General features: G+C 36.4%; 1 protein-coding gene across 1 annotated transcript; it reads left to right on the forward strand.

Annotated features, from left to right (window-relative positions):
- The first annotated feature begins 143 nt into the window (after positions 1-143).
- On the forward strand, positions 144-12,099 carry LOC147070721 (nonsense-mediated mRNA decay factor SMG9). Its single transcript, XM_085949000.1, has 7 exons — positions 144-308; positions 1,690-1,957; positions 2,865-2,999; positions 4,032-4,340; positions 7,042-7,252; positions 8,009-8,403; positions 11,382-12,099. The coding sequence occupies exons 1-7, from the start codon at positions 249-251 to the stop codon at positions 11,579-11,581; spliced, it is 1,578 nt and encodes a 525-aa protein (XP_085805126.1). The 5' UTR covers positions 144-248; the 3' UTR covers positions 11,582-12,099.
- The last annotated feature ends 470 nt before the right edge of the window (positions 12,100-12,569 follow it).

Raw genomic sequence — 12,569 nt, forward strand, 5'->3', positions numbered from 1 at the left:
AACTATCATTTCATACCTCTCTGTAAACAAATAATTATTTCGTTATCATGAAAAAAATTTAAATCGTCTCATTAGATATCAAATAATAATGGTATCATTTGGGCACACCATGTTATGTGGCTACAATTTTTGTTTATGCATATGGCAGCACAAAACAATTCCAAAAAATTGACAGATGATTTCTTATCAATTTCAATTTATAGACATTCCCGTGCAAATGTGAAATTATTACTATTTTGTAAATTAAAATGTCAGAATACGACAAAAACAGGGACCACAGGAAGAAGAACTTCTTCCCACCTACGAAGGTAATAATGTATTACATTCTTTTGCCGAATAACACAAATACCCGTTTTGGAAATTTCCGAATCAAAAATTATTGCAGAGGACCTAGGTTCTTTTTAAATATTTGCGTCGCAAGAAACAGAACTTTCTCATAAAAATCTTTTCTCAGTCAAGGCTTCTAAGTTTTTCAGTTATACTCTTGTAAATCGCTTATTTACTAAATTCCTTGACATGTTATTGTTTCATTCTCATTTAATCTTAGTCTAATGAAAACAAATAAGTATGACTGAAAAAGTGTATATTATTTTTGTCGGATCTCCACAGCATACCTTTAGTATTATGTTTGATCTAGGCAGGGTTTAATTGGATTTTAAAAACTAACAAATTTCATCTGCAATTTGTATTCTTAGTTCAATGAAAACAAATAAATATGACTGACAAAGCTTAGTGTGCCGTATATGTCGGATCTCCACGTACGCATGTGAATATGAAGACTTGTAGTTACTGCCGGAGATGGCGAGTTTATTTGACAGTTTGACATGTACAGTTTACATAGCTACGCCGATAAAAGATAACAGCGAGGTAGGTATTATTGCCTGAGGCACTATGATACTTAGTGACAGTTCTCTACCGAGACAAAATACCTTTTGATAGCCTTTTTATTGAAGCCCATCACAATTGAAAATGCTTACACTGCGTATCCCGAGTATTTGGTGAGAAAATGCATTACTAACATAATAAATATTGCTGAGGTGAAATTTATATGCAAGAAAAATATATGTGATAAACAATGTTATTTTTGGAGTTTCTCACTCTACAAGGAGTCAGCATTATACGAAACTGCTGATGGCCTGTGAACAATGTACAAACAATAATTAAATAAATAATATCAATTTGAGAACTCTCCGTATGTCAGGATTTTGTTGACACTGCTTATTCTCACGGGACTCATTGATCGCCACAAATCGATCATGATATAACAAATTTGCACTCACCGTGATCCTGATGAACGAGTGTTACCCGTTATCTCTTGGTAGAAAAATCATGGTACCTACAGTCCTACAAACATATCAAAAGAATGGTCAAAAATGGAACTACGAACTACCATTATAGACGCCATTTTGAAAAGTCACTCGAATGTCAGATTCTGTCCAGCTGCGAGTCTTGATTTGGTAGTTTTCGACGGTGGCTCCCCAATCCATTCTATAGATAAGTTTGTAGGTCTATATCTAACATTAATTGTTGGCGATCTGTTACAAAATTTATAGTAAAGCAATAACATCATAATAGGGCCAAATTACACCACTAGTCCTAACTGCTTCTCCTGAGAAACTTTAATGAGTCTGGGGGTGTAATTGTCCCAGTAATAGGCATAAACAAAAAAAAACTACATTTAACTTACAGGATAATGATTCCGGATACAGGCGACCATTTATTTTAGCAAAAAATGACAGAGACAGCGGCAAAGACGACAAATCAGGCGCACCGCCCGAAAAGGAAAAGCAGCCAGTGATACTTATCAAGGCGAGGGAACCTTCAGCGACTAAGGAGTCTGATGGCCAGGGGCGACAGAGTCCTAAGAAGATCAGCGGAAAAGATCATGAGATCGAGACGCAAATCATCCAGCCGACCAAGATTGCACAGAATGAAAGCAAGGAGAAGAAAGCATCAGGTATGTATCATCCACTAGTGATAAAAACTGATTCACTTAAATCCGAATGTAAGTATTCACGTCAATTACATTTCATGTCTCGTTCTGATTGATTAGGTCATTCGAGTCACGAACGACATAATTCATCTAGAATGCGTTCACTCCATTGATATACTACTAGATGAGGAGTTCCCATACAAGTGTCATTTTAAAAATGTACCACAAAAGATATTACGAATATCGTCTTATAATATTTCCTTGTAGGTATAATGCGTTAAGACCGTTAACATGGATTCCCGAATTTCACCCGTATTGCCCTGGCTGTAAAACTAAATTTGCGTTCTTGGAATAGTGAACCTAAGGGTGTCTGCAACCCAAAGCTTGCAAGCTACCAAAAATTCATGTTTGAGCAGACAGAGCAAGTCGTCATGCGCTGACTATTAGTTAGAGTAAGATGCAAGCTAGATCGGGCTTACTCATAATAAACAGTAAGTTTTAACATTGACCGAGTCGCTGAAAATCGGGCGTCATTTTAAGAAGCATATGATTCATCCAGTAGTATATCTATGGTTCACTCCTATTTTAAAAGCGCTCAGTCCAATGACTGCTGCTGGATGGAAACGTAGCTTTTTAGTCATGACGTATGTGCTTACAAGATGGTGTACAACTCTCTAACTCATAGGGTTTTCGTTGTACATGACGTAGTTTGAACCACAGAACAGATTAATAATATAGAAATGTAAAGGTCATTCGCCATGGGCCAAACTTTTGGAGCCAGATATGGTTTATTACTTTATGACTGTCAGGAGTGTCATTTACGTGACACAAATTTAATGCATATTATTATACCCATAACTATTGAAAGGGGGAAAACCGTACGCCAGCGTAAAGAATACGGACTCGAACTCATCAGTTTTTTTTCCTACAGAAATGAAGACCATGGTTCCAGTTACTCCAATGCCACATCCGGTGAAATTGATAACAGAGTCATTGGAATTTCTCCCAGCAGTAGCGGAGCACCTTCAAGATTCTAACAATAACTTTCTCGTTGTGGGTGTCATAGGTTTGTTGTGTTTTTAAAATCAATTTTGGGTATGTATGCACATATTTATCAAAAAATTGCATTGCAATGGACCGCACGCCACTGATGCATACATATGTTGTCACCGGATGCTGCGCAAACATACATATGTACATGCATGGCGCCACTAGTCAGTCACTTCGGTATCGATATGAGAGACGCGCCGCGCGCTTCGGCGTCAGCGTCATTAAATATTTCCAGCGATGAGAGTGATATTTCGCCAGCGAAAAACAGCAGTAAACGGGCACATTTATTGTCAAGTAACGACACCGAATGTATATACTTATTTCTCTATGCTAAATTTAATTTAAATCGAAAACTATGTATTTTTATGTAAGAATAAATATTTTTATGTATAAATTTAATAATAAATAAATTTGATTTATTTTTAGAAGAAATTTTAAAGAATTTAGTATTTTGAGATGATTTTAAGTAATGGAACCGTTTTTATAAAATTAAATAATCTTGAATTTTCAACACGACTTTTTACGAAATTAACAATTAACACAACTCCACTTAGTTCACAATACATATTTGTCAAAATACTAAATATTCTCTGTGATGTTCGCAGTGAATATGTTTTACATCTGGGTATAGTTTTTCCACTTCTGCCTTGAATCCAGTGATCACATTTTTATGATTTTTTTTCAAATATTGATATATTTCGCGGCTCCCTGGCAGGAGCTCCAGGGCCCCCCAGTGAGAAGTACTCCTCTAACCAATCTTCTGACGGCGTAAACTTAAGGACCCGTCCACCTCACTTACTCCTGTGTTTGCAGTATTAGATCCCATTGTATATTGGTTTTATATTTAAGCCACTCGAAAAATTTACACACATGCCAAAGCCTCACTACCGGAGTATAAGTCTCATTTTTGCAACGTAACATATTATATTGGTTACAATAAAAACAATTAGAATAGCTGTTTGTCATTAACATTACAATTGCATGAGTGCATTATGCGTTTATAGAGTACGCAGCGGTTCCATATTCCATTATGATTTTCAATCTCCAGGTGCACAGGGCGTTGGCAAATCGACGATTCTCAACATTCTGGCGCACGGTCATGACATGTCGAACATATGCGAAAAGATTCTAACCTCTCACGAGCAGGAATATCACAGCGTGTCGCTCAAGTCGATGGAGTCGGAGACTTCCTTCGGCAGCCACGGAGACGTCCCTTCGACGCACTCCATCGAAAGTAGTGTCAAGTCAATAAGCCTGGACTCATCCGGAGGAATACCGAAGACTGCGGCTGGAAAGCCTCTCGTATTCAAATGCCAGAGTATGGATCAAATCGAACGGGGCAACCCGTGCACTTCAGGTATTATAAAAATAATATATTATTCTCTCTATGATAGCTAGTGTCGTCAAACATGTATTGATACTTTAATCAATATCAAATGATTTGATGGATTAGAATATTTGCAATATTTTAACCATTATTTTCAGCATATTTTTTTGAGATTTTTGCTCCAGCAGGCCTATTCTAACATATCACTTAACACAGGGCTCGTAATGGACCGGAGCGCCGTTTTTGTTTGTGAGATCGGTAAAATTATCACTCCGTCTCGTGGAAAAAATTATTTGACCGTCTGAGCTAGATAGGCCATATAATAGAAAATCTAACACACTTATTTGTATGAAATACACATGAAATTTGATAACTATGTAAATATCTTCAAAAAACTGTTGAGCGCTCGGGTTCGTAAACTTTTCCATTTCGAGCGCTGACTTAACATCCAAAAAGAGCTAATTGTGATAAATATATCACATTTATCACTTTACGTATTCAGGTGGTTAATTATGTAAATAAGTTAACTGTCTGCAGGCCTATTCTAACATATCACTTAACATAAAAAAGAAATAATTGTGATAAATATATCACATTTATCACTTTCTCACTTTCATTTATCTGACGGTTAATTATGTAAAAAAGTTAAACACCTGAACTGACAAAAGGTGATATCTTTTAACAGCCCCTCGCTTGGCAAATATATCACATTTATCACTTTCTCACTTTCATTTATCTGACGGTTAATTATGTAAAAAAGTTAAACACCTGAACTGACAAAAGGTGATATCTTTTAACAGCCCCTCGCTTGGCCGTGATAACTTTGAGAACGAGACAGAGTATGTCAATTTTACATATTGAGAATTGAGACACAAGATCCGACTTTTTTGCTGCAATCGCAATGACACGACCAATAAAATTATAGGTTATGTTGATATGTCTGAGGTGCCAGCGCCATCCTAAGTCAGCTTTGGTTCGGCTCATCACCGACTAGAAGCAGTACGAACATATCCGAATTTGATCAACATATTGTATACCAACCTAAATTTTTGCAGTATTACGAATTAGAAATAGCCCCCGCCAAGCCAGTTAGTGTAAAGAATACCTTCCGTGTAATTTGGAAGAATGAAAATAACGGAAACGTGGTAAAGTAATAACCGTAAAGAATAGACCAGCTGAACTGTCAAAAAGTGCTATCTTTTAACAGCCCCTCTCTTGACTGTGTTAACTTGTAGAGCGAGACAGAGTATGTCAACTTTATATATTGAGAATTGAGATGCAAGACCCGGCTGTTTTGAAATATGATAACGTCACGGCCGCCGTCTTAATTTATAGTGCCCCGCGAACTGTCAAATATCGAGTGGCTAGTAGCAGCTAGTAGTAACATAATATTTTGTTTTACTGCAAAAACATTTTGTGCTGCAATCGCAATGGCATTCCTAATAAAATTGTAGGTTATGTTGATATGTCTGACGTGTCAATACAAAGTTCTTGTGTTCAGTCCTATCCGCCAGCACGAACATTTCCGAATATGACCGACATGTCTACCAACCTAAATTTTCGCAGTATTACGAATTTACCAATATTATTGTAGGTAGCTGTCGATAACCGTCTTGCGTATGGAATGCCTTCCGTGTTAATTTGGACCGATGAAAATAATGGAAACGTGCTAAAGTGACAACAAGAATAGCTATAAATTTAGATTTCTATCATGATTGCTGTTTTGCAAAAAGTACTGTGTTTTTTGTAATATTTATAAAATATGTTGGGTCACTAGTGTGGTGTCGATGTGTAGGTAGAGGATGATGATAATGAAGTCTACGATGTAGCAGGTTGAGATTTATTAGCAGCGTATCGGTACAATAGTATATTATACAATGATAGTTACGAGCTAGGTACTTGGATTCGAGTGACATCTAGATAAATTATTCTTCGTTATTTATACAATAAAAAGTAACACATTAACATTAAATTCTGGTACATAATCATATTGGACTAATTATAGAATCAGCGTTTTAAATCGAGTAGCGAAATGAAATATTATTTGTTATTACAGTTGTAAGAAAATATGATACTAAGAAAAATGATTATTCGGCTAATACACCGTAATGGTATAATGTGCTGTGATATGATGTAATAATACACCGTCTCTAATTTCGCCAACCGACTTGCTGATCTAGCTCAGTTGTTTACTGGAAATGGATTCGCTGGGAATATATTACTGCAGAGTAATTTGATATCTTAAACAATAGATATTTGATTGCTATTATTCTGCAGCTATGAATATGTTATTCAATATTTTGGTATTGATACTTTCATTCGATATGACGGCCCTGACGATAGCAGGCCAAGTGACAAAGATTGTATAATTACTGTTAATTAAAATTACTAAATCACTAAATTGTAAAAAATAATTTTATGAATCAAATGCCAACTCAATCAGTACTACTATTATTTCCGGAGAAAGTATCCCATCGCTCAGCGTACTTGGTTCAGGTTGATACAGCTGTTAAGACGCTACACGAGCCCAATATTACAAGGTTCTAAGTGTTTATTTTTGACAAGTAATATTTTAAACTGCCTCATTGTTACTTTTGTTTCTTCAAAAACACTTAAAACTTGAAATTGTAGTTCTCCATTCGCGACTTGGTGAAAACCAAAAACAAAACCGTGTCAAAATTATTAGAAGCAATAAAAGCTTATTAGGACCTCTCCGTTAAAAAATTTACAGGTGTGGACATATATGTGACGGAAAGCCGAATGATTCTTCTGGACGCCGGTCCGGTAGGCGGGGGCGGCATTTCTCGTGTGGGAGGGGGAGCGACAGCGGGGGCCCGGGTGGTGGGGGGAGGAGCCGGGTTGGAAGTAGCCGCCCTCTTCCTGGCGGTGTGTCATGTCGTCGTTTTTGTGCAGGACTGGTTCGCAGACGTCAATATGCTCAGGTATGCGTACCGTTGTATATCTACAGGCTCGTTTACTGTAGTCTTTTACCCAATTAACTGGATGCTCTAGCCATAGACTATACAGTACACTCTTGGTAATCCGCCGCTCGATTATCCGACAACTACTATAATCCACTGTTATTTTTACTACTTGAAAGCACAAAATCAAGCTCTATAATTCGCACGTATTCGATTGTCAAATTCAGTAGTCCGCCGCGTACAAGTATACAACGCAGATGAGACAGGTTTATTTTGAAAACTTCTCCTTCGTAAAACGTACATTCATTGCGAAGAAAGTAATGTACCAGGGAGGAAAGTGCCCAAGGACCGCATCACAATTATGTCGTGCTCCAATGCAACCGGGATAAACAAAATGAAGCTTTTGGTCATAGAGGGAAAGCCAGGAATCCTAAACCATTCAAGAATATCTGCCTCACTGAACAACTGGTTGTGTCAAGTGACTTACTGTTTAATATTTAGTTAATAAACTTAGTTTATAAATATGTATAATTTAGTAAATACTTGATTTTGATTATAAATAGAATCGTAATTTGCTAGTACCTACAAATTTCTCAAAAAAACTATTTTTACGAAATACCTGTTTTAATTTTTACCATATTCTGTATATATGCACTATAATCCGCCGCTTTCACTAATTGGACACTTGTCTGGTTTTTGTGGTGGCGGATTACTGAACGAGTACTGTAATATAGCAAATAATGCAGCAAGATTCAAATGGATTATTTTCTGTTTCAGACTTCTTTTATCAGCTGAGATGGTGAAACCTTCAATACCAGCTGCGACAAATCAATCTCAAGCTTCCTCGCACCAGTCGTCCGCCGCCGGAGCCTCCTCGGGCCAAGACGTGGGAGAGTCACAGACCAACGGCGACCACTTCCCTCACCTTCTGTTCCTGCATAACAAGTGCTCCATGGAGGATTTCCGGCCCGAGTCGGTGAAGCTGATGCAAAACCTGTACAGGAAGGCCTTCTCCAAGTCCAAGATGCACATCGAGAGCGGAATGTTCATGTACAATCCAGACACAGACGATTCACTTTCGCCCGTCGACGGTCTTTTTCATAATCTCAACGCGGAGAGCTGCGGGAGGCCAGTCAATATGTTTCTGATGCCAATGGTCCCGGATGATCATAGTGAGTTTTATATTATGCATACCTTATCTACACAGCTTCCCTCAATCTTATTTCTCTGGTGATTGGATATTTCTATTTTTCTATATTGCATCCCTTCTTGTAGGTATATGAAATGTTTTTTTCCAAAAACAAAGTAATTTCAATTACAGGTTCATTGGCATGTGGTTCATATTTAAAAATATAATACGTAGGAAAAAAACTAATTTACATATAAAACAAAGAAACATTGTTTACCACAAATATTAAATTCATAATATTCAAATAAAAAAAGGAAATAAAACAACATAATTTAACACTTGAAACAATAGGAGCATTCATGGCCTTTTAGTGAAATGGTACGAGGGTGGGTCAATAATTCCTTAGAAAAAAGCATTAAAACAGTTTTTATTTTTGTATTTTTTTTTTATTTCTCAACATAATCTCCTTGGAGCTCAATACACTTGGTTAGACGTTTCTCAATTTTTTTTAAACCGTCAGAAAAATAAGTTTTCGGAAGGTCCTCAAAATAAGCATTTGTCCGATCGATGACTTCTTCATTTGAAAAAAAACGTTGTCCACTTAGCCATTTTTTTAAGTTTGGGAAAAGGAAAAAGTCACTGGGGGCTAAATCTGGCGAATACGGTGGGTGGTCGACCAATTCAAACTTCAATTCTTCAATTTTAGCCATTGATCGTAAACATGTGTGAACACGGGCATTGTCCTGATGAAAGAGGATTTTTTTCCTGTTTAAATGAGGCCGTTTTTCTTCAATTTCGTTTCTTAGCTGGTCCAATAAAAATGCATAATAATCCCCTGTTATTGTTTTTCCTTTTTCCAAATAGTCAACGAAAATAATTCCACGTGCATCCCAAAATACAGTAGCCATAACCTTACCAGCTGATTTTACGGTTTTCGCCTTCTTTGGACATGGTTCGCCTTTCGCAATCCACTGCTTTGACTGTTTTTTCGTCTCGGGAGTATAGTGGTGTATCCATGTTTCATCTACAGTCACAAAGCGACGAAAAAATTCATCCGGATTGCGTTGCATGAGCGACAACAGGGCTTTAGAGGCCACCACCCTATTGCGTTTATTGTCGACTGTGAGCAAACGCGGCACCCATCTTGCAGAAACTTTTTTCATGCCCAATTTGTCATGTAAAATAGAAATGACGCTACCTTTTGAGATCCCTGTAACCTCAATTATCTCACTCAACTTTAATCTTCGGTCACTTAACACCATATCGTGGATTTTATTGATCATTTCTGGTGTAGTCACCTCTACAGGACGTCCTGAGCGTGGTTCATCCTTTGTTGATGTACGACCACGTTTAAATTCATTTAACCAGTTATAAATAGTTGCAAATGAAGGAGCAGATATGCCGTGAACTAAATCCAACTCATTTTTTTATTTCCTTTGCTGTTAACCCTTTTATATTAAAATGTTTAATAACAGCTCTAAACTCAATTTTCTCCATTTTTGTAAACAAGCAAATTTTTTTTTTAAATGTACGAAAATAAAAAACAACAACCCGACCAATCTGATTGAAACTTCGCAGCATACTGAATCGGTAGTGCCGCTGCATGAAAACAAACCGCTTACAGTACTAGTCGCGCCACCTGTCGGCTTTTCTAAGGACTTATTGACCCACCCTCGTACCTTATCTACACAGCTTCCCTCAATCTTATTTCTCTGGTGATTGGATATTTCTATTTTTCTATATTGCATCCCTTCTTGTATATTATGAAATGTTTATTTCCAAAAACAAAGTAATTCCAATTACAGGTTCATTGGCATGTGGTTCATATTTAAAAATATAATACGTAGGAAAAAAACTAATTTACATATAAAACAAAGAAACATTGTTTACCACAAATATTAAATTCATAATATTCAAATAAAAAAAGGAAATAAAACAACATAATTTAACACGTTGAAACAATAGGAGCATTTATGGCCTTATAGTGAAATGGTATCATATAATTTAATGTGTGCTTAGGTATGTGACATCAGTTTGACGATTATCGGAATGACATGAAACGAAACTTGAACGCCGTTGACAGAATATAGGCATTTGTTGACAATTTTGAAATATGTTTCTGTTAGAATGTGTTGTTTTACACGTATAGACACTTTTTCGATTTTTGCACTTTTTTCGATACATGAAAGGAAATCTATTGACTTCATTCATAGTAAAATAAGTTAATATACTTGCAATTTTATTTTCACAAAATCTATCGTTTTCATCTGCCAAATAGCTTGAATTCGTACCCTGTCTGGCATGTTTTTGTCAAGTTGGCAACACTTGGGAGTTACATATGTCCCAAAAAGAGCTAAATTTAAAATGCTTACTGCACAGAATCTATAAAAATCTAAGAACTTGGCGCGACGGAAATAGCTATCTTCAGCAATCGTGGCGCTGTGGTATGAGTCAGGGACAATTGCGTCAGTGTTGCTTGAGATGCGAAAGCGAATGGTACCCTGTTTTGTAACTTATAGCTATGAGGCTATAATATCAATTATCTATGAGTTAAATTACGGTGGTTACGAACAAGTCATGAGATTGACACTGAAAAATTTTCAAACATACTCAAAAAATCCAGAATGGAAACCATTGAGAAAAGAGAGATGGTGGAATTTTATTTTATGGCTCAGATTTTCAATAAATAATTTTGCCTTATAAAAATAGTTAGTACATACACATATCTTTATACTATTTTGTACCACTTGACAGTGTCCCTCTGAAGTAGATGAAACCGGTCCTATATATACAATTATTTGACCAAGTGGAATCCGTAACTAGACATTGTGTTTTATTTTAAATTATGCATTTAAACAGTTAAAAACCTAGTAAGTCTCACTACAGTAAAAGTATTGGAATATTCAACGGCACACACTTTGAGAACCGCTACCATAGCTGCGTAGTTGTTAATAATATCTTATCAAATTTATGTCCACACCACCTATATCTCACACGATGACTTGTCTTTATCTTTCTCAGAAAAGACAGACATATACCGTGGACACCCGACAATCGAAGAGTTGGCGGCGCGACTTCGACGCTTGGTTTTCGGAGCATCCCGCAATCAGATCACCAACATTCAACTCACGGAGAGGACCTGGCTGCACTGCTGCAACAAAGCTTGGGACAACATCAGGAAGAGCACCTTCTTTATAGAGTACGGAAGACTATTGCCGTGAATCCAAACCCCACATCGAACCGGTGCTTTAAATGGTTGCGGCGCTATGACGATTGGAGTCGAATGAGATGATAACTCGCCGTGAGATTATTCGTCAGCTGATCCAAACGCTTTGAATGATTTAAACGGGCGCTTTGTTATTTGTCAGCGGAACTCGATGATATTTCTCTAACTTAATAGTCTATGCTGAAATTCTATTACATCATTAATAGTTTATGTTATATGAGAATCAAATTAGACTTCCTCCAGTGCTAAATAATATGATATAAGCCTTCCTTTATTTCTGGTAGTCTTCCTGTCTGAAAGGCAACCATTATTAGTCTGTAGGTTCACTGCCATTTTAATTTGACCTAATTCTCTAATAAGGATTACCTGATAAAAAAAAGTCCCCGCTATAAACTCTCTGTGGCCTCGCTTAATACTAATTCTATATGTATTTAATACGCATTATTACACACACACTTAGATATAGGGCCGGCTTAAGATTTTATGTCACAGTTCTCCCCCTAGTAATAATTTAAAAAATAAAAAATATCTTCAAAATTTACTACAGTTAAAATTTAATCAATTTCTTTTGAGTAATCTCTCGGATACTAATTTTTTTAGAACTTTGGTTTCATCTTTAGTTTTCTACAAACACGTATCTCAATTTTTGTCAGTTTTGAGTGATTTGATGTAATGAATTCAGAATTTGAATATGCACAAAATATACTTAATAACATAATAGATTCAAGCAGTTACAAAAAAATCTTATCACAATAAAAGACTTTTATAAATATTATAAGCTCGTATCTTGAGATACGTGTTTGTAACTGAACTTTGACCAATGATTATACTGAAGTTCTTTCTCGCAAGTCAAGATATGTGTTTATTGCAGTAATATTGTGAAATGATTCACAGAAAAGTTGCAACGCATTCTTGTATCTTCGACAATATGACTGATGGTCGAAAGCATAGTGCGATAGATTGACGAAATACAACATTATTTT

This window comes from Rhyacophila brunnea, unplaced genomic scaffold (genome assembly GCF_057557595.1).
Source record: "Rhyacophila brunnea isolate RB1 unplaced genomic scaffold, BYU_Rbru_1.0 scaffold_21, whole genome shotgun sequence".
Taxonomy (NCBI): Eukaryota; Metazoa; Arthropoda; class Insecta; order Trichoptera; family Rhyacophilidae; genus Rhyacophila; species Rhyacophila brunnea.